The sequence below is a fragment of the Penaeus chinensis genome, chromosome 12, assembly GCF_019202785.1.
Source record: "Penaeus chinensis breed Huanghai No. 1 chromosome 12, ASM1920278v2, whole genome shotgun sequence".
NCBI classification, from domain to species: domain Eukaryota; kingdom Metazoa; phylum Arthropoda; class Malacostraca; order Decapoda; family Penaeidae; genus Penaeus; species Penaeus chinensis.
Window position 1 is genome coordinate 12,692,491 of NC_061830.1, and position 18,594 is coordinate 12,711,084.

Genomic DNA, 18,594 nt, shown 5'->3' on the forward strand with positions numbered 1-18,594 from the left:
CGAAAGAAAATCCCCCCCCAAAAAAACAACAACAACAACTGATTATTAACAAAAAAAAAAAACGAAAAAAACGAGAAAAAAAATCCGGAGATTTGAAAGGGTCAGACGCGAGAGTCTCAGCGGCCGCGAGACCTGCAGCTTCCGTCTCGCTGGTCATCATCGGGACAACCGGTGAGGATTCGCGTGCGCCGCTGTGAAAACACCTTTTGTTAGGCGCTCACGAGACCTAACGGACACTCGGAACCGGTAAAGCAGCGTGCACGTGTACATATGAACGCCCATCCATAGCCATCAGTCTGTCTGTCTGAGTAACTATATCTGTATCATATATACCCGGCTAGTAATCTCTAGCTATCTATCTCGCTGGCATGATGCTCGAAATATATATCTCCTTTACTGTTTACCGAATACTGATCGAACATATTCATCATCGTCATCATCAGAAAAGTGATAATGATAGTGATAACAACAACAACAACAATAATATTAATAATGATAAAATGTATAGTAATACCAATAATAAGTAATAATAATAATACTAATAATAATGATAATAATAATAATAATAATGATACTAACAACAACAATAATAATGATAATAATAATAATATAATAACAAGGAGAAAAGGCTCAGATTACTTACCTACACATGACCTCGTGTGTGAGTAGGACTCGGCACATCTCCGGGTTTTTGTCTTGTCCTTCGTATACGATAGCCTAAGGAAGGGAGAGAGAGAGAGAAAAGAAGAAATTAATAATTGTTCTCTGAGTATCAATCCATGTGACCATATTTTCATATTGTGTGAAAGAATGAATTTCAATTAATAACTATAAGTTGGTGGATGATATTAATATTCACAAAGAAACACAATTGAATAAATAATATCAGTGATGATGATTAACTAATATGAAAAGCTTATTAATGTGTGGTGAATGATGAAAAGCAGATATGCTGAATTAAAGTGAATATATATCATATATATATATATATATATATATATATATATATATATATATATATATATATATATATATATAAGTTTTTATAAATATTTCATCATAAAAGTGTAGCACACAAAAATCCTCTGATATGAAATAGCGACAATCCAAAATACACATATCAAAATAAAACAATAATTGTAACCTCGTCAACTGATACAATTTATGAAAAAGGGGAAAAAAATTATGATACAATTATAAAAAAAAGGACTTTATATGTATACCGTATATACATACATATATATATAAAATAGCCAATCACTCTAGAGTTATTTTGTTTCGTTTTTTTTTTTTTTTGTGTGTAGTTAATTTTCGAAAGTAAAACACATGCAAAGTATTGATTTCGACGAGCCATTGCCTGATGGATGCTCGCTTGCCAATCTGGAAAAATGAAAAGTATTCCAGAGGAGAAATTACTTTTTACCAGATGAAAAAATAAATAAATAAATAAACGGGTACGTCACACACTGTAGGTAGAGCGTGTATGTGTGTGTGAGTGTGTTTGTGTTTGTGTGTGTGTTTCTATGTGTGTGTATGTATCTGTGTGTGTTTGTGCGTGTGTGTGCGTGCGTGTGTGTGTGTGTGTGTATGTGTGTGTGTGTGTGTTTGTGTGTGTGTGTGTATGTGTTTGTGTGTGTGGGTGCGTGCGCGCGCGCGTGCGTGTTTCTTCACGTGGTTTAGTTGAACGCTTCCATTTGTGTTTCTGTGGACATGTGTGCATACGTGTGCATGTCTGCATGTGTGTTCATAAGTTTGAATGAATTTGCATACCAATAAGAATAAGCATTTGACCCCCAGGAAAAGAAGGAGAAGAAGAGCACTATATTCCCACCAGTACGAAAATCCCTACCCCCCCAACCCCCCTCTCAAAATCTTTTCCCGACGTCCCCCCTTCCCCTCCCCTCCCCCGACACCTTCTCTAGTACACACACAGGGGAAGAGATAGAGGAGGATGCGGGAAGAGGAAGACAGAGAGAGAGAGAGAGAGGGGAGAGAAGGAGGGTGAGAGAGAGAGAGAGAGAGAGAGAGAGGGGGAAGGAGGGCTAGAATCATCCCTCTCTTCCCTCTCCCCCCTCCCCCCTCCCCCTTCCTCTCTAGCCCCTGAAATCCCCCTCGATCCGACCTCAAGTCCCCTGCTGTCATCCGGCCTTGTAATAAAAATAAAGCAGCACGTAATACCCGCTGTAATGCATCCTTAATCAAAACAGGGGCCCTCCCCCCCCTTCCCTTGGCCCTCCCTGCCCCCCTACCACTAGGCCCCGGATTAATCCCTACAAATCCCTCGCCACTAAAAAGTCAAGATTATGGTTAGCTTCCCTCGTCCCCTACTTCCCCCTCCCCCACCCTCTCTCTGTCTCTCCCCTCCTCCTCTTCCCTCTCTCTCCCCTTCCCTTCCCCTCCCCCACCCTCTCTCTGCCTCTCCCCTCCTCCTCTTCCCTCTCTCTCCCCTTCCCTTCCCCCCCACCCTCTCTCTGTCTCTCCCCTCCTCCTCTTCCCTCTCTCATCCCCTTCCCTTCCCCCCCACCCTCTCTCTGCCTCTCCCCTCCTCCTCTTCCCTCTCTCTCCCCTTCCCTTCCCCCCCACCCTCTCTCTGTCTCTCCCCTCCTTCTCCTCTTCCCTCTCTCTCCCCTTCCCTTTCCCTCCCCTAGCCTCTCTCTGTCACTCCCCTCCTTCTCCTCTTCCCTCTCTCTCCCCTTCCCTTCCCCTCCCCCACCCTCTCTCTGTCTCTCCCCTCCTTCTCCTCTTCCCTCTCTCTCCCCTTCCCTTCCCCTCCCCCACCCTCTCTCTGTCTCTCCCCTCCTCCTCCTCTTCCCTCTCTCTCCCCTTCCCTTCCCCCCCACCCTCTCTCTGTCACTCCCCTCCTTCTCCTCTTCCCTCTCTCTCCCCTTCCCTTCCCCTCCCCTCGCCGCCTCCTCACCTACCCCTAGCCTTTCTCTCTCCCCTTCCCTCCCCTTATCCTTTCCCTCTTGTCCTTTCTCTGTCTCTTCTCTCTCTTTCTCCCCTCCCCTTTCCCTCCCCGTCTTCCCTCCCCCATTTACCTTTCTACTCATCAACCCTTTCCCTCCTGCTCTCCCTCTCTCTCCCTTTTCCCTTCCTATTCCTCCATTCTCTCCTCTTCGCTCCCCTTTCACCCCCCCCCCCCCTAATCTCCCTCCGCAACGACCACCAGTGGTGCCCGGAACAGGTGGTCTCGACCCCACTGAAGAATGGAAGAGAGAGAGAGAGAGAGAGAGAGAGAGAGAGAGAGAGAGAGAGAGAGAGAGAGAGAGAGAGAGAGAGAGAGAGAGAGAGAGAGGGGGGGGCGGGGTAGGGAAAGATATGCAGATAACTAAGTAGAGCGAAATATAGATAGAAAGATAGATAGATAGATAGATAGATAAAGAGGAAGGGCGAGAAAGAAAGCCAGATAGGTAGCGACAGTAAGAAAGTAAGCAAACATTTTCATGAAAAAGATAAGTACGGGAAAGAAAGAAAGAAAAAAAAAGAAAGCAAGAAGAAAAAAAAAGAAAAGAATGGGAACGTAAAAAAAAAAAAAGCGAAAGCGAAAAAGGAAGAAGATAACCCACTCCCCCCACTACGCCCCTTCCCCTCCCCCCCTCCCCCTCCCCCTCCCCCTCGCCGCCAGCCTCACGCGGGAGGAAGAATTTTTCCCCTCTCACTCCTGGCTTATTTCCCCTCAACTGTGGGCTTATTTTCCCCTATTGCGCGACCGGGCTTAGTAGCTTCATTTTCCTTCTCGATTCGTGGGATTTTGGGTCGAATTTGGACTCATCCGATCGGGATAAATTTGATTATTAGATTCCTTTTCCTGGGCGAGACTCCCACTCCCTCTTCCCTCTCCCTCCCCACCCCCCCTCCCTCCTTCTCCTCCTCCTCTTCCTGACCCCCTACCCCCACCCCCCGGGGCCCCCTCTCCCGATCCCTAATGCTCGTCGCGAAAAGGGGTAAATATTTCACTTTTTTTTTTCCCTCCCGGCCTTGGGTTCTAGATTTTTTTTTAATTATTATTTTTTAATGGAAATCTATACCTATGTATGTATGTATAGCGATCTATCTATGTTTGATTATATACACACACACACACACACATACACAACCACACACACACACACACACACATATATATATTTATATATATATTGTAAGAATCAGGAAATAAATTAACAATATATATAGAAATTCTAAATCGTAGAATAATATAGCCGAATGAATAATAAAATAAAATAGAAAAAAGTACTGCTGATATCGCCACAAATAAGACAACCAATTCGAACAAACGAACAGATGAACGCTATAAACAGATGCAATTCTTAAAAAACGCCGACGCATCGCGGGCATGTCTACTGTATTGCCTCGGGGTTGGGGGGGAGGGAGGGAGAAGGGAGGGAGGAGAGAGGGGGGAGAGGGGGAGGGGGAGGAGAAAGGGGGAGGAGGGAGAAGGGAGGTAGAAGGGAGGGAGGAGAGAGGGGGGAGAGGGGGAAGGGGGAGGAGAAAGGGGGAGAGGGGGAGGGGGGAGGAGAAAGGAGGAGAGGGGTAGGGGTAGGAGGGGGAGGAGAAAGGGGGAGAGGGGGAGGGAGGGGAGAAAGAGAGAGAGAGAGAGAGAGAGAGAGAGAGAGAGAGAGAGAGAGAGAGAGAGAGAGAGAGAGAGAGAGAGAGAGAGAGAGAAAGAGAGAGAGAGAGACAGAGGATGGGTGTTCCTACAACGAAATAAATCCCCTCCCTTTGGGTTAGACAATGGGGGAGGGGAGGAGGAGGGGATAGGGAGAAAGAAGAGGAAAACGATGGGAGGAAGATAGAAGAAAAAAAAAAAAGTAAAAAGAGGGATAGATTGAGGGAGATGAAAGGAAGAGGGAAGGAAGAAGAAAGAAGAGGGATGTATGGATGGAAAGGTAAAGAGGGAGAGAAAGGGAGAAGGGGAGAGGAGGAGAACGGGGTTGAGGGGGGAGGAGGGGGGGGGCGTGAGCCGTAAGGGACATGAAATTGATTAAGTACAGCTCTTGTACTATGTAAATGCCGGGTGGTGTACGGAGGACAGAGAAGTGAGGGGAAGGGAGAGAGGGGACTGAGGGTGAGGGGAAGGGAGAGAGGGGACTGGGGGTGAGGGGAAGGGAGAGAGGGGACTGAGGGTGAGGGGAAGGGAGAGAGGGAACTGAGGGTGAGGGGAAGGGAGAGAGGGGACTGGGGGTGAGGGGAAGGGAGAGAGGGGACTGAGGGTGAGGGGAAGGGAGAGAGGGGACTGAGGGTGAGGGGAAGGGAGAGAGGGGACTGAGGGTGAGGGGAATGGCGAGGGAAGCTGGACAGAGGACAGGGTAGGATACAGGGGGGAGGGATCACTGAAAGAGGGAGAGAGGGATTGCAGAAAGGGAGGATAGAGGGAGAAATGACAGACGGATTAATACGCGGTCGCCCATAAAACAAAACAAAAAAAGAGAAAAAAAAAAACGTAACCCGTATCTAAGGACAAGGCGAGTGACAAAGAAAACACACACGCACAGGATCATAATTCCGGGTCTCATTAGCGGGGTCAGCAGTTTATTCGCGTCAATTATTCAACAGAAGATTTGCGTTACACCTTCCCGTGACCCCGTAAGACGTCGATCCTGCGGGGTCAGAGGTCAAGGGTGATCTCGCTGTTCTCCTTGGGGCTTCATAATGACTTGATGCAATTTAAATGGGACGCAGAGAGCTAATGAGATTGTGTTCCCTTGAGATGGCGAGAAAGAGAGAGAGAAAGAGACAGAAAGGAGGAAAAAGAAATTGAAGAAATATATATAGAGACAAAGGTGGAAAATGAGGAAGAAGAAGAAGAAGAAGAAGAAGAAGAGTGAGACGGAGACCGTGAGAGAGACGAAATGGACTTGGGTGGACTGTTTGACCGAGAGACGTCGAGAAGGGTTTTGAACTTATGTGTGAGGTAGGATGATTGGAGGAACTGAGCGAGACGAGTTGCCGACGTCTGCTTAGACATTCTGGGGGAGGCGAGTGCGAGTTTGATTTTCGGCATGATGGACTTTTCAGGTTTGGATGAGTTGAGAGCGAGGCGATAGGACGATGATGACGAGGGGGGTGAGTGATCGAGGGATCTGAGGACGATAGAGAGAGAGAGAAGATAGAGGCTGGGACTTGAGGAGGCGGAGTCCTGAGAAGAGAGATGAGGAGGTATGTTTGGAAGAGAAGTGGAGTGTCTGAGCGTGGCGGAGACCCGTCTCGGTATGATGGGTAGATATAAGAGAGGAGAAAGAGTGAGTTAGTTCATGACGTCTTGAGTGCGTTGTCTCGAGGTGGGGGGAGTTCGGGAGCATTGACGAGATGAGAGCTGTGGGGACGAGAGAGGAAAGGAGATGAGGAGGAGGAGATGACGAGAGGGAGGTGAAGTTGAGAGATGAGTGTGGTGACGAATTGGGAATGAGACGGATGAGTCGGAGTCGAGAAGCCGTCGAGTGCGAGATTGTTGAGAGGAACGAGGTGTTGTTCCGGACGTGGAGAGGTAGGATACACGGCGGAGGCTGGTGGGTTGTGTCGGGAGAAGTGCTTCGTGGGATTTCGGGAGAGGAGGGGGCTTTGAAGAGAGCAGCTTGACCCGTATCATGAGAGGGGGATCGATGCGGAAGCTAGGAGAAAATTACTAGTCGAGGTTCATGGAGGACGGATGGAGAGGAGTAGATGATATACGGTTAACCCGGGAGTCTGACCCTTTTGGCCGGTGAGAGAGAGGGGCGTGGGAGTTTGCGATGAGACGCTGAGAACGTGAGAGAGCGTGATCTGCGGGAGAGGACGGTAGGGAGGAGAGAAGAGAGACGATAATTTGGAGAGAGGATGTCGCCTTTGACTAGTAATGATTTGAGGAGAGAGAGGTTCGAATGTTTGAGAGTCGATGAGAGGAGAGAGTGGACCGCCTCGGGAGATCCCTTTACATGATACTTCCCCGATGAGCCTTATCGGGAGTTGCTGTGTGAGACGTATGGATGAGAGTTGCCAGAGAGGATGACCACTCCAAATAACATCTGAGGTGACTCTTGGGTGGACTTGCGTAAGGAGTCCGACAGCGAGACCGGCGAGCAATACGGGAAGCGAGAGGTGAAGAGAGTCAGGACGGTCCGTTGAGATGAGTAGGATGACTGTTATTGTGACGTGAGGTCTGTCGGTCTTGTTGCGGTACGGTCCGGAAGACTTTGATTAGCTATTGTTGTTGTCGGTGGATTTATTTTGAGACTGATGGAGGAGATGAGTGGGTGGGGGGGGGGGGCTGTTTGATGTCGAGGAAGATGCGCAGCCCGCGGGACTCGAGTGCGTTGTCGACTTCAGAGGGGGGTCTGCTGTTTGGGATAGAGGAGGGAGGATTGAGAGTGATTGATTGGAGTAGAAAGAGTTTGTGACCGGAGTTGGTGATGTCTGAGAAAGGGACTTCCTTGTGTTTGTGGTGGTGGTACGGGATTATTTTCCCCTGGCGTGTCGAGTTTATTGTCGAGCGGTCATAGTGAGCGGAGTACGACGGATGAGAGATTGCTAGTGAGCGAGAGTTACAGTTCTAGATACGAGAGTGAGATTTTTCCTGGTCCCATCAGTGGAGATTATTGGAGGCTTTCTAGACTGGGGAGGACTGGCTACGAGAGATGAGAACGTCGGAAGGAGAGATGCGTGGATGGATGAGATGAACTGGTGCGTTCTGCGGTTAGTTGGTATACGTTGTGGAGAGAGAGGGCTTACTGTGGTGTGAAGAGGATGTGAGTTGGTCGAGAGGGGATCCTGGAGGGAACTGCGAGGATGGAGTTCGAGAGAGTTGATCGTGGGAGTGACATTCGTTAGACCGGTGTTTGGATGGGAGATCTGAGATGTGCCAGACACTGTGTGCAAGAAGCTGGGATGGAGGAGATGGGAGAGGTCCTCGCGATGCGAGTTCACGAGAGGAGTGTCGGAGATGTTTCGTGTTCTGAGTGTACATTGTGTGAGAGTTTGGTTGTTTGGTGATTGACGTTATTTGTGCTCTCTCGAGAGTGTTGAGGCGGGGCAGGAGCCGACACTCGGACGGCTTGATGGGATGAGCATGGATGTGCGCTCCTCGTTCGAGAGTTATGGGGGGTCAGTGTGCGCCCTGGTGTCTTTACATGAAGTCACGCTTAGGAAAGGAGAGCCTGATGTGAGTTCGGAGACGCTGTCTTGGAGTGAGCAGAGTTCTTCGAGAAGAGATGGCGTGTGATGTGAGAGGTCGGTTAGGAGATGGAAAGAGAGTATATTGGTGATCGGGGAGAGAGAGGAGAGAGAGAGAGAGAGGATGAGAGAGAGAGAGAGAGAGAGAGAGAGAGAGAGAGAGAGAGAGAGAGAGAGAAAGAAAGAGAGAAATAGAAACAGAAACAGATATCTCTATTTTCTGACTCTCACTGTGAATTGAAAAATGCAAAGTGAACAAATGCAAAGTTACGTTTTAAATTAGGATAATATCTTTCTCTCGTTACATTCCACTCCTATCACCACCTCTCTCTCTCTCTCTCTCCCTCTCTCTCCTCTCTCTCTCTCTCTCTCATTCTCTCTCTCGTCTCTCTCTCTCTCTCTCTCTCTCTCCTCTCTCTCTCTCTCTCTCTCATTCTCTCTCTCGTCTCTCTCCCATTCACCCTCTTCATATTCCAACCGACGTATGGATACCCAGCAGCTCGTCCGAATATTCATTTATAATGAAATGGAAAACTAAATACACAGCGATGGATGAGGGGAGAGGGGAAACGAGTGGAAAATAAAAATATGATAATTGTATGATGAGGGAAATAATGTCACTTTCCGCGTGTTAGGGTAAATGGGGGAAAGATGGGGAGATGGTGTAGGGGAAGTGGGGAGGAAAGGGAGGGCTGGCGAGGGAGATAGGCGAGGGGCTGGAGGCGAAGGGACAGAGAGAGAGACAGAAAGAGAGATAGATGGAAATGTAGATAGATAGACATAACTATATCTCTCTCTCTCTCTCTCTCTCTCTCTCTATATATATATATATATAGAGAGAGAGAGAGAGAGATGGAAATAGATAGGTAAATATAGAAATAGATATAGAGAGATAGATAGATAGATAGAAAGAGAGGAAAAAAAGAGAAGGAAACGACCAAAGAAGAATCGGAAGACTGAAGAAAAACAAACAAACAAACAAACAAACAAACGTCTAAATCTAAAAAAAAGGAGACAAAAGAGGAAAAGGATAATTTAGATGATAAATGAAAGGGGAAACAAGTAAGAACAAAAAAAAAATTAAAAAAAAAGAAAATTTAAAAAGGGGGAAAACACGAAGAGGGTCGAAGAGAAAAAATGGGATTACTGTCGAGCAGAAAATGGAAAAGAGAAAGAGAGGAGAATGAATAAAGGAGGATAAAGGAAGAAGAGATATATAGAGTAAGAGAAAGATGAGAGATAGGAGCAAGAAGTACAAGAAGAAGGAGAAGAAAATGAAAAAGGAGAAGAAAGAAGAAGAAGAAGAAATGAGAAAGTAGAAAGAAGAAGAAAGAAAGAAGAAGAAGAAGAAGAAGAAGAAGAAGAAGAAAAGAAAAAAAATAAGAAGAATAAAGAAGAAGAAGAAGAAGAAGAAGAAAGCAGAATTAAGAATCAAGAAGCAAGAAGAAATAAGACTTAGAATAAAGAACAAGAAGAAAGAAGAGAAAGAATTCGAATAAATAAGAAAGGGAAACAGAGCGGGAGAAAGAGATCGCGAGTGAGCGGATGTCACTAGAGGAGCGTTAATGGCCCGTCAACTTTAAGTTCCGATTGTTATTTTATGCATCAAATCTCGTCGGGAATATTAACATTTTCATCCATGTTTAACGTCATCAAATCGAGTGTAATGACGCCCTTTCTCGCTCTCTCTCTCTCTCTCTCTCTCTCTCTCTCTCTCTCTCTCTCTCTCTCTCCCCCTTGAGCGAGGTGGAAGGATTGACTCGGGTTTGTCTCCGGGGGAAAGTGGTGGCGGTCTCTAAGTACTTGGGGCTGGACGGACAGATAGATAGATAGATCGATGTGTACGCGGATAGGTAGACGTGTATGCAGATAGATAAATATGGATGCGGATAGGTAGATGTGTATACAGATAGATATGGACGCGGATAGGTAGATGTGTATACAGATAGATATGTACGCAGACAGATAGATATGCACACAGATATGTACAGACAGACAGACAGACACTCGCGCACGCACACACACACACACACACACCACACACACACACACACACACACACAAATGTACACAAACAAACACACAAACACATAATCAATGGACTACCTCTACCATAATCCCTCACGATAATCACAAACTTAACAAAACACAAAGCAAAATGCCATAAAAAAAAAAACAGCTCTAAAAAAGAAATCAGAAGAGAATAACATCGCAATTCAACAGCGAAGTGTCCCCTTACTTTCGCCGATAACAAGGAAGGCCTAAAAAACATTCTGTCAGACGAGTCCTCGATTCTCTCTCTGCGTGTGGGTTAATTGCAGATTGCCCGTGTGCTTCTGTTTCATCCCGAGAACGCGAATTAACGTCTGTTTTCGCTTGCTTTTTTTCTTCTTGTTTCCGTCTTCTCTTTCTGATTCGGTGTGTTGGGTTTTATTGTTCTTTTTTTGTGATTGTGTTTCTTTTTTTTCTTTCTTTCATCTGTTTCTCTTTTTTTTTTTTTGTTTCTCTTCTCTGTGTCTTCTCACATCCTTCTCTCTCTCTCTCTCTCTCTCTCTCTCTCTCTCTCTCTCTCTCTCTCTCTCTCTCTCTCTCTCTCTCTCTCTCTCTCTCTCTCTCCTCTCTCTCTCTCTCTCTCTCCACGGTAATCAGACCAAAACTATTCCTGATGGCAAAGTAAAAAAAAAAAAAAAAAAAAAACGAGAAAAAAAGAAGAGAAAAAAGGAAAAGATATTGTGATGGAATGGCACAATGACGGTGATTGTGTTTAGACTCGTTGCTCGGGATAACTAAATGAGTTTGGCCGCGACTCGACCCGGCCGTCTGGTAATACGTTGATGCAAATCGAGTTTCCTGTGTAAAACTGTCGAGGGGATTTTAATTAGAGTGACGACAATTTGTTTAATGACCCGCATCTACTTTAGGATATGTTTACCCTAGTGGTTTGGTGTTTACTCTCGTGGTTTGGAGGTAAACTGACATTTTTTTTTTAAACCTACGCTGTTGATTCTTTTTTCTTTTCTTTTTTTTTTTGGCGCGAAAGAGCATCGGATTCGTCAAGTTTTTTCCTTCAAGCGGGTGATTTAAAAAGTGGAAAGACATCGCCTTTCGTTGGCTCTTTGTCGAAGTACATAACGTCACAATAGTGTTATGATTACTAATTCCCCTTTGATTCTTTCCGCCCCCTTTCCCTCCCTCTTTCCCTTTACCCACCCGGCCATTAGGCCACCTGTACAACCCCTCCGCCCGACTCGCCCGCTAAGCACCGCCCTTTTCTCCCCAAACCCCCGTCCCTTCGCTTACTTAAATCCCCTGCCCCTCTGCTCTTCCCCTTACTCCTTCCCCTCGCTTTTCTAACCCCCCCTTGCTCTAAGCACCTCCTCTTTTCCCCTCACCCCTTCCTCTTCCTCTCACCCCCTTCTCTTTTCCTTTACTTCTTCCTCTTTCCCCTCCGCCCCCTCTTTGCCCACACCCCTCCCCTTCCCCGCCTCGTTAGTCAAGCAAAGAACGAGGGGACAAACGAGCGACAGCCACTAGTCATCCGGTCATTTTACGCTCTGTCGGGCTGAATGACCCCCCGGTGAACTCGTACGATGGTGACTTGCGGAGGCGTGACCCGGGCCAGGTCACGACGACAGACGGATTGACTCCTGGCTTTGACCCTATCCTCCCGCCTGCCTCCCTCCCTCCTCCCGTCCTTCTTCCCCCCCCCCTCTTCTTCCCCCCCGACAGGTCATTATGCATCGACCTCGCTCGGAGAATAAACCCATTCAGAGGTCCTCGTTTGAGCGACATTCACCGCTTGCCGTTCACGAATTATCCCGTCCGGCGACCATTGCCCTTGCCCCCGCCCCTACCCGCCCCTGCCCCCATTGCCCACCATCCCTCCCCCCCCCATTACCCATCCCCCACCCATTGCCCACCGTCCGAGCATGACGCGCGGCGACCCCAGCCAGACTTGACCTATTAGGACCTATTGTCGGGGTCATTCTGCCACAATTACTCCAGTCACGCGGAACATTCTCGAGCCATATGTTCTCCTTCCTCTCTCCCTCCCCCTCCCTCCCCCCTCCCCCACCCATCGCCACTACCATCGGAACCAGAGCGGCGGAACAATGGGGGAAGGGGGGGGGGGGTAGGGGAAGAGCAGGATGGGGTATGGGGATGGGGGGGGGTAGGGATGGGCAAGCACAGCGAAGTGAGTTGTCCACATTGTTAGTCCAAAGAAAGGGAGGCAACGGGAGGGAGGGTGGGGGGAGGGGAGGAATGGAGAGATCAGACTTAAGGTAAATGCGGAGTAAAGGCCATTAGGAAAAGATATAAACATATATATATATACAGAGAGAAAGAGAGAGAGAGAGAGAGAGAGAGAGAGAGAGAGAGAGAGAGAGAGAGAGAGAGAGAGAGAGAGAGAGAGAGAGAGAGAAGAAAAACACAAGAAAATCTACAGGTGTCACAGACGAGGGAAACGACCTTTCTGAGACATCCATACCCATTCAATCTCTTTTATTCATCCGTATAATTTGACCTTAAAATAAACTTTACGTTTTGTGGCAAGGAGAAATAACCCGAAAGACGGTCCCTCGCCACCATCTTCTTCTCCTTCCGCCTTGAAAGAAAATGAAGAAGAAGAAGAAAATGGTAGAATAGAAAGAGTCCTTCTCTCCTCTCTCATCTGCTCTCTCTCTCTCTCTCTCTCTCTCTCTCTCTCTCTCTCTCTCTCTCTCTCTCTCTCTCTCTCTCTCTCTCTCTCTCTCTCTCTCTCTCTCTCTCTCTCTCTCTCTCTCTCTCTCTCTCTCTCCTTCTCTCTCTCTCTCTCTCTCTCTCTCTCCTCCTCTCTCTCCCTCTCTCTCTCTCTCTCTCTCTCTCTCTCTCTCTCTCTCTCTCTCTCTCTCTCTCTCCCTCCCTCTCTCTCTTCCTCTTCTCCCGAGAGTCGAATCGTATTCACAGAGCAGGACAAAATAGCGTCTATCCCGTAGGTCGCGGGGCAATAAAACCGAAATTAATGGCCAACAAACCAACACATGATAAGGTAAAGCGCGTGTACGATGGGCGTGGCTGCGATGGGCAAGGGGAGGAGGGGAAGGGGAAGGGAGGAGGGGAAGGGAGGAGGGGAAGGAAGGAGTGAAGGTAGGGGAAAGAGGGAGGGGAGAAGGCGGAGGGTAGAAGGGGAAGGGAGGAGTAAGGGAGGGGAAAGAGGGAGGGCAGAAGGGAGGGGAAGGGGAGGGGAGAAGAGGGAAATGGAGGGGGAAGAGGGAAAGGGGAACGGGAGGGTGAAGGGAGTGGGAAAGGAAGGGAGATGGGAAGGATGAAGGGCGGGTGGGGAGAAAAGAGGGGAAGGGAGGGGGATAGGGGGAGGGGGAGGTGGTTAAAGGGACAGTAAAGGAATAAGAAGGAAAAGGTAGGAAAAGAGGGGATAGAAAGGGGGGAGGGAGGGAAAAAAAGGGAGCACTCACACGCACCTCCATCCCCCCCCCTCCCCTCTTTAAACCCACCAAAATTGTAGCCACAAAATACAAAATACAAATAAAACATACGCCGAAATAATTAAAAAAAAAAATCATATCAATACCCCCCCCCTCTAAAAAAAAAAAAAAAAAATACATATCTACCTAACAAACTCACAAACAGACCAACAAAAGATACGAAAGCCCGTTCTTCGGAAACCTTTCTCACCTGTCTTCTTCCTCTCCCTCCCCCTCCCCCTCCTCCCCCCTTCCCCCTCCTCACCCCTACCGCCGACCCCTCCCCCCCTCCCCTCCCCCCTCCCCGGACCGATCGCGTGTTGCTGGCTGGAATCCATAATCGCAAAAGGCGTTAAGATGGTTGTACTTGAAGACCCTTTCGACAAAGGTTCCTACTTTATGTTTCTAAATCTTCATTTTTTTAAAAAATTATTTTTATTGTCATTTCTATTCATCCCACAATTATTTTTTTTTTGTTTTGGTTATTTCAGTTATCAGTGTATTCTATTCTATTTTTTTTATTTTATGTAGATTTATTTGATTATTTTAGTTATCTGTTGCTTTGATTTCGTTTATTCACAATTATCTTATTTTATTTATCTGCTTATTCATTCATTTACCTATGTTTATATTTATCTTTTTTTTGTTGACTGAATTTGATTACTTGCTTGTTATGATAAAAAAAAACTATTTTGTATATGCTATTTATGATTTAATTTATCTCTAACTTTACTTTTGTTTTCTGTGTGTTTTATCTAATAATTTCTTGTTTCTGATCGCATATATTTTGTATCTATAACAATTCGATTTCCCCCCCCATTTCTCTTAGTCATAAATTCGGTGTTGGATTCATCATCACGTTCATTCTCCTCTCTCTATTTCTCTCTCCGTGTTATTCTTGTTTTTGTCTCTCTTCCCCTCGCACCCTTCCTCTTCGCATCTCCTTTCCCCTAAATCTAGACATACAAGTATTTCTCCGAAGCATAAAACCGTTTCCATTTTCAGCCTGACTCTTCCCCCCTTCTCTCCGCCTTTCATTATCTCTTCACCTTTCCTTCTTCTCCTCTTCTCCCCTTCTTCTATTTGTTTCCTAAACCTTCGGGCATTTCCCCCTCTCCTCCATAAATGAGAAAGAGAGAGAAAGAGAGAGAGAAAAAAAAAGGTTGAGATATCGGGAGGCTGCAAGAGAGTGATGAGGAATGAGAGAGAGAGAGAGGGAGAGAGAGAGAGAGAGAGAGAGAGAGAGAGAGAGAGAGAGAGAGAGAGAGAGAGAGAGAGAGAGAGAGAGAGAGAGAGAGAGAGAGAGAGAGAGAGAGAGAGAGAGAGAGAGAGAGAGAGAGAGAGAGAGAGAGAGAGAGAGAGAGAGAGAGAGAGAGAGAGAGAGAGAGAGAGAGAGAGAGAGAGAGAGAGAGAGGCAGAAGGAATGAGAGATACCGAGAGGACAAGATGGAGAGAACAGACAAGCAAGGGAACTAAAAAGAACTAGAGAGAATTAGAAAGAAAACAATGATGAAAGAGAAAGAGAGAAAGAACGAGAAAGTAAGAAAACAAAGAGTAAAAAAGAAAATAAAACATCAAGAAAGCAGGAAAGCTCAAGAAAAGTGAGAGAGAAGGAGTGCAGGAAAGGCAGAGAGAGAGAGAAGAGAGAGAGGGAGGGAGAGCGAGAGAGAGCGACCCGTCCACCACAAAAACCATGGTGTAAGAGGTGGCAAGGAGCAGCGGGGGGGGCCAGGCAGGCAACGTTGCGTGTTCCGTTTGTTGACTCTCACTGCATTATTAATACTCAACTCTTACCGCTTATTCAACACATAATAGAGGCCGAGCATGCCAGGGTTCTACTTATTGTGGTGCCCTCTAATGGCTGTTTGTTTTGGTCATTCACTCCAGATGCTTTTCCCCGAGCCCACACGAGCCAGCGAGAGGAGGCGGAGGCGAAGGAGGAAGAGGAGGAAGAGGAGGAGGAGGAGGAGCCCGAGAGAGGGTTTTGTGAAACCGCCTCTCTAAGATAGGTTGAGTTTCTCGCTTGTTGGTCTAACATTCTTTTCTTTCTTTTTTTTTTTTTTTTTTTTTCCTATTCGTCCCTTTTCTTACTTTTTTTGTTTCTCTTTCTCTTTCCCCAAAATTCCGACCTCTAAGAACAATGGGCGAGTCTTCTATGGTCATTCTTGAAGACGCGGGTCGACGCCTTCGTTTTCAGCCCTTTAATTTCAGGGATGAATGGAGAGTCTTGTTGCCTCTCGGCGCCCTTCGCTCTCTACAGGCGGCGGATGGCAGCGACTGTGGCAGGAGAGGGGACCGCTGCCAACGCCATAACCCAAAATGCAATGCCATCATTCGAAGCAAGGACGAGAAAAACACCCACTGGATAAACAAAGAATAAAAGAGGCTTCATTCTTTCCACAGCGTTCGGCAGCAGCAACAGAGCCGCGGCCATTCCTTGCCCCCCAATGGCGCAGGCACTGGACATTACCATGTTATAAAGCCCAAACAGCTACTCCACTAATACCGCCAGACCATCCCGACCGCCACACCAGCCCAACACCCCATCAGTTAGGGCCGTCCAACAGATAGCCATCGTGTTACTCGAGCACTGACTACATTACCGACAAAATTGCCTGGTGATGTTTCCTCGATTAGCTCCCTAACAGCTGTGAGCTTAACCGGGCGATCCTCATCCTCGTGTTGATTGCAGTCTGTTTAATTCTGCAGATTCGGCGTTCATAAACACTCGCTCTGGCCGCCGGAGCTCTGTCGGGCTTTTGAAGGGTAAAAAACGAGCAAAGCGAAGGTATTATCTGGTCGACTAATGCGGCGAGTTCTTTGCATTGGGTAGTAATAATTCGTCCAAGCTCTGGCTGCCGATTCCGGTGATGTGGAGGGCTGACGCATTACGCAGAGAGCGGAGTCTTTCGCTTATGATTTTCGTTCCGTTTCGCCCGATTGATCCAGCTGCAAAATCCCGGGGAAAGCGCGAGTTTCAATTTCCGCCAAGATAACGAAAGAAGCGGCAAAGACCCAGAGAAAAATAAATGAGTATCTGGCAGAGTTGGAAAGAAAAAAAAAGGAAAGAAAGAAGTTCAGAACGCCATCTGTCGCGTCGGGCATTCGAACACTACGACAGTCGAATCCGATACAAAACATGGACAATCCTATTCCCTCCTTTTCCCCGCCATCTATAATTCCTCTCCCGCGCCGAGTGTTAGGCGAGCGGCGGCCGGGAAGGGAAGGGAAAGAGAAAAGAAAAGAAAAGAAAAAAAAAAAGAGATGGAAGGTGTTTTAAGATTTAATCACCACTCTTTACATATGCGTTATCATTATTGGCTGCTTATCGTAAGCCATCGAACAAACAACTCAGGGATTAAGAAGGCTCCTAATGGACAACAGCAGCCGCGCGTCGGGGATAAAACGGCCTCGGGTTTTCCGTAACTCGACTCCAACAACCGTAGTAGACTGCGGCTAATCGGATATGGGTTTTTGTGCGCTAAGCATCGTCTCTTTTTTAACATCGATTTTATTCTCTGTGTGAACGGTGTGCCAAAGCGCTGCGGGGGTCATTAGGGAGAACTTGAGATAGAGGGAGGGAGAGAGACAGAGATAGAGATAGAGAGAGATTGAGAGAGACAAATAAGCAACGAACACTTCCTCCATACAACGCACCACTACCAAGAGATCGTCCTAACGCAACAAGAAAAACAAAACAATCACACTCCTCGCAGACACGAACCTTTCCCCTCCCCCTCACCCTCCATCTCTCATAACCCCCCAAACCCGGAACGCAACAACCTACAACCTACAGCGTTCACATATAACCCACATCGATAAACTCATTACACCGGACAAACAAAAAACCCAAGTTCAATCAGCCAAGAAAATCACGTAAGAGTAAACAGAGCAGGTTAGGGGCGCGACGGAGCTTCCCATGACACGCCGCCCGCGCCCGCCCCTCGCACGCCCGCTCTGCCACGTGCCGGCGAGGGGGAAAGGGGCGTGTTAGGCAGCTTTGCACACAAGGCGGTCATATGTAATGCTACCTCGGTCGGAATTCGCTGGCATTCGTTTTATAAATATATATGTAGTTTGTGTTTGGATTTACATATGGAAATTGGGTTTATATGTTGTTTTTTCTTTGCTTTGTTTTTACTTTTCCTTTTTCCTTTTTGTCTGTTTCGTTTTTTTACTTATTTTATTCTAAGGTTGCAAGATGCTTTTCATTTCGAAGAAATTACTATTTTTTTTTTTTTGTATTCTTTATAGTAATGGAGACTGATCCAAATTAGAATTTTAAAGATCGCTATTAGCTTAATCTAAGATAAACCCAAGTGCGTTGTTTTAGAAAATATGATACAAGTGCATAAAGTAGTAACTCTTTACGCACGTTCCCATGAAACAGGAACCCCCCCCCCCTCAAAAAAAGAAGAAAAAGGTCACGTAACTCAAACAAACACACGCGCTAATAACTGACATTTGGGCGGATCTGCATAACTCAAAAGTTAAAAACCCAACCAGTAAAAATAAAAAAAGATAAAAAAAAGGAAGCATAAAATAAAGAGGAGAAAAATCGACAAAAATTGGCTACGGAAATGCAGATTTGTGTGTAAGGGCCGCGAGGACTGAGGACCAACAGCATTATAATGTAAGCAGCCTTCTGGTAGTCACGTGACAGCCACGTGGCACCGCACTGGCTCAGGAAGGAGGATCCCAACCTCACTCCGCTCGGCACGTGATGGCTGCCCCCCCCCTCCCCCCGCCCCCCCCTCTCGCTGAACCTTACGCCCATACCTACATTTGTTTTGATTTCTTTCTTGCTTTGTTTGTATCTCGTCGCTTTTGTTTTGTTTGTTTTGAGCTCCTCGTATACAAGGGAGTTACAATTCCTATTCCTCGGTTACGTTAATTCCCGGTATCGTAAGCTTTTCGTAAATGTGTCTGAAAGTTTGGGTTCGAGTTGGATATCTATTCCCGCTGTCGTTTTCTATTATTTACT

The 18,594-nt window shown here is 46.8% G+C and overlaps 1 protein-coding gene across 6 annotated transcripts in view; it reads right to left on the reverse strand.

The window, feature by feature from the left end:
- The window catches only part of LOC125031086 (transcription factor collier-like), a 161,284-nt gene that overhangs the window by 102,730 nt on the left and 39,960 nt on the right, over positions 1–18,594 (reverse strand). For all 6 annotated transcript variants that reach the window (XM_047621564.1, XM_047621563.1, XM_047621566.1 and 3 more), the window contains exon 5: positions 644–717. In XM_047621564.1, the coding sequence (XP_047477520.1) occupies positions 644–717 (74 nt within the window). The remainder of the gene's footprint in view (positions 1–643; positions 718–18,594) is intronic.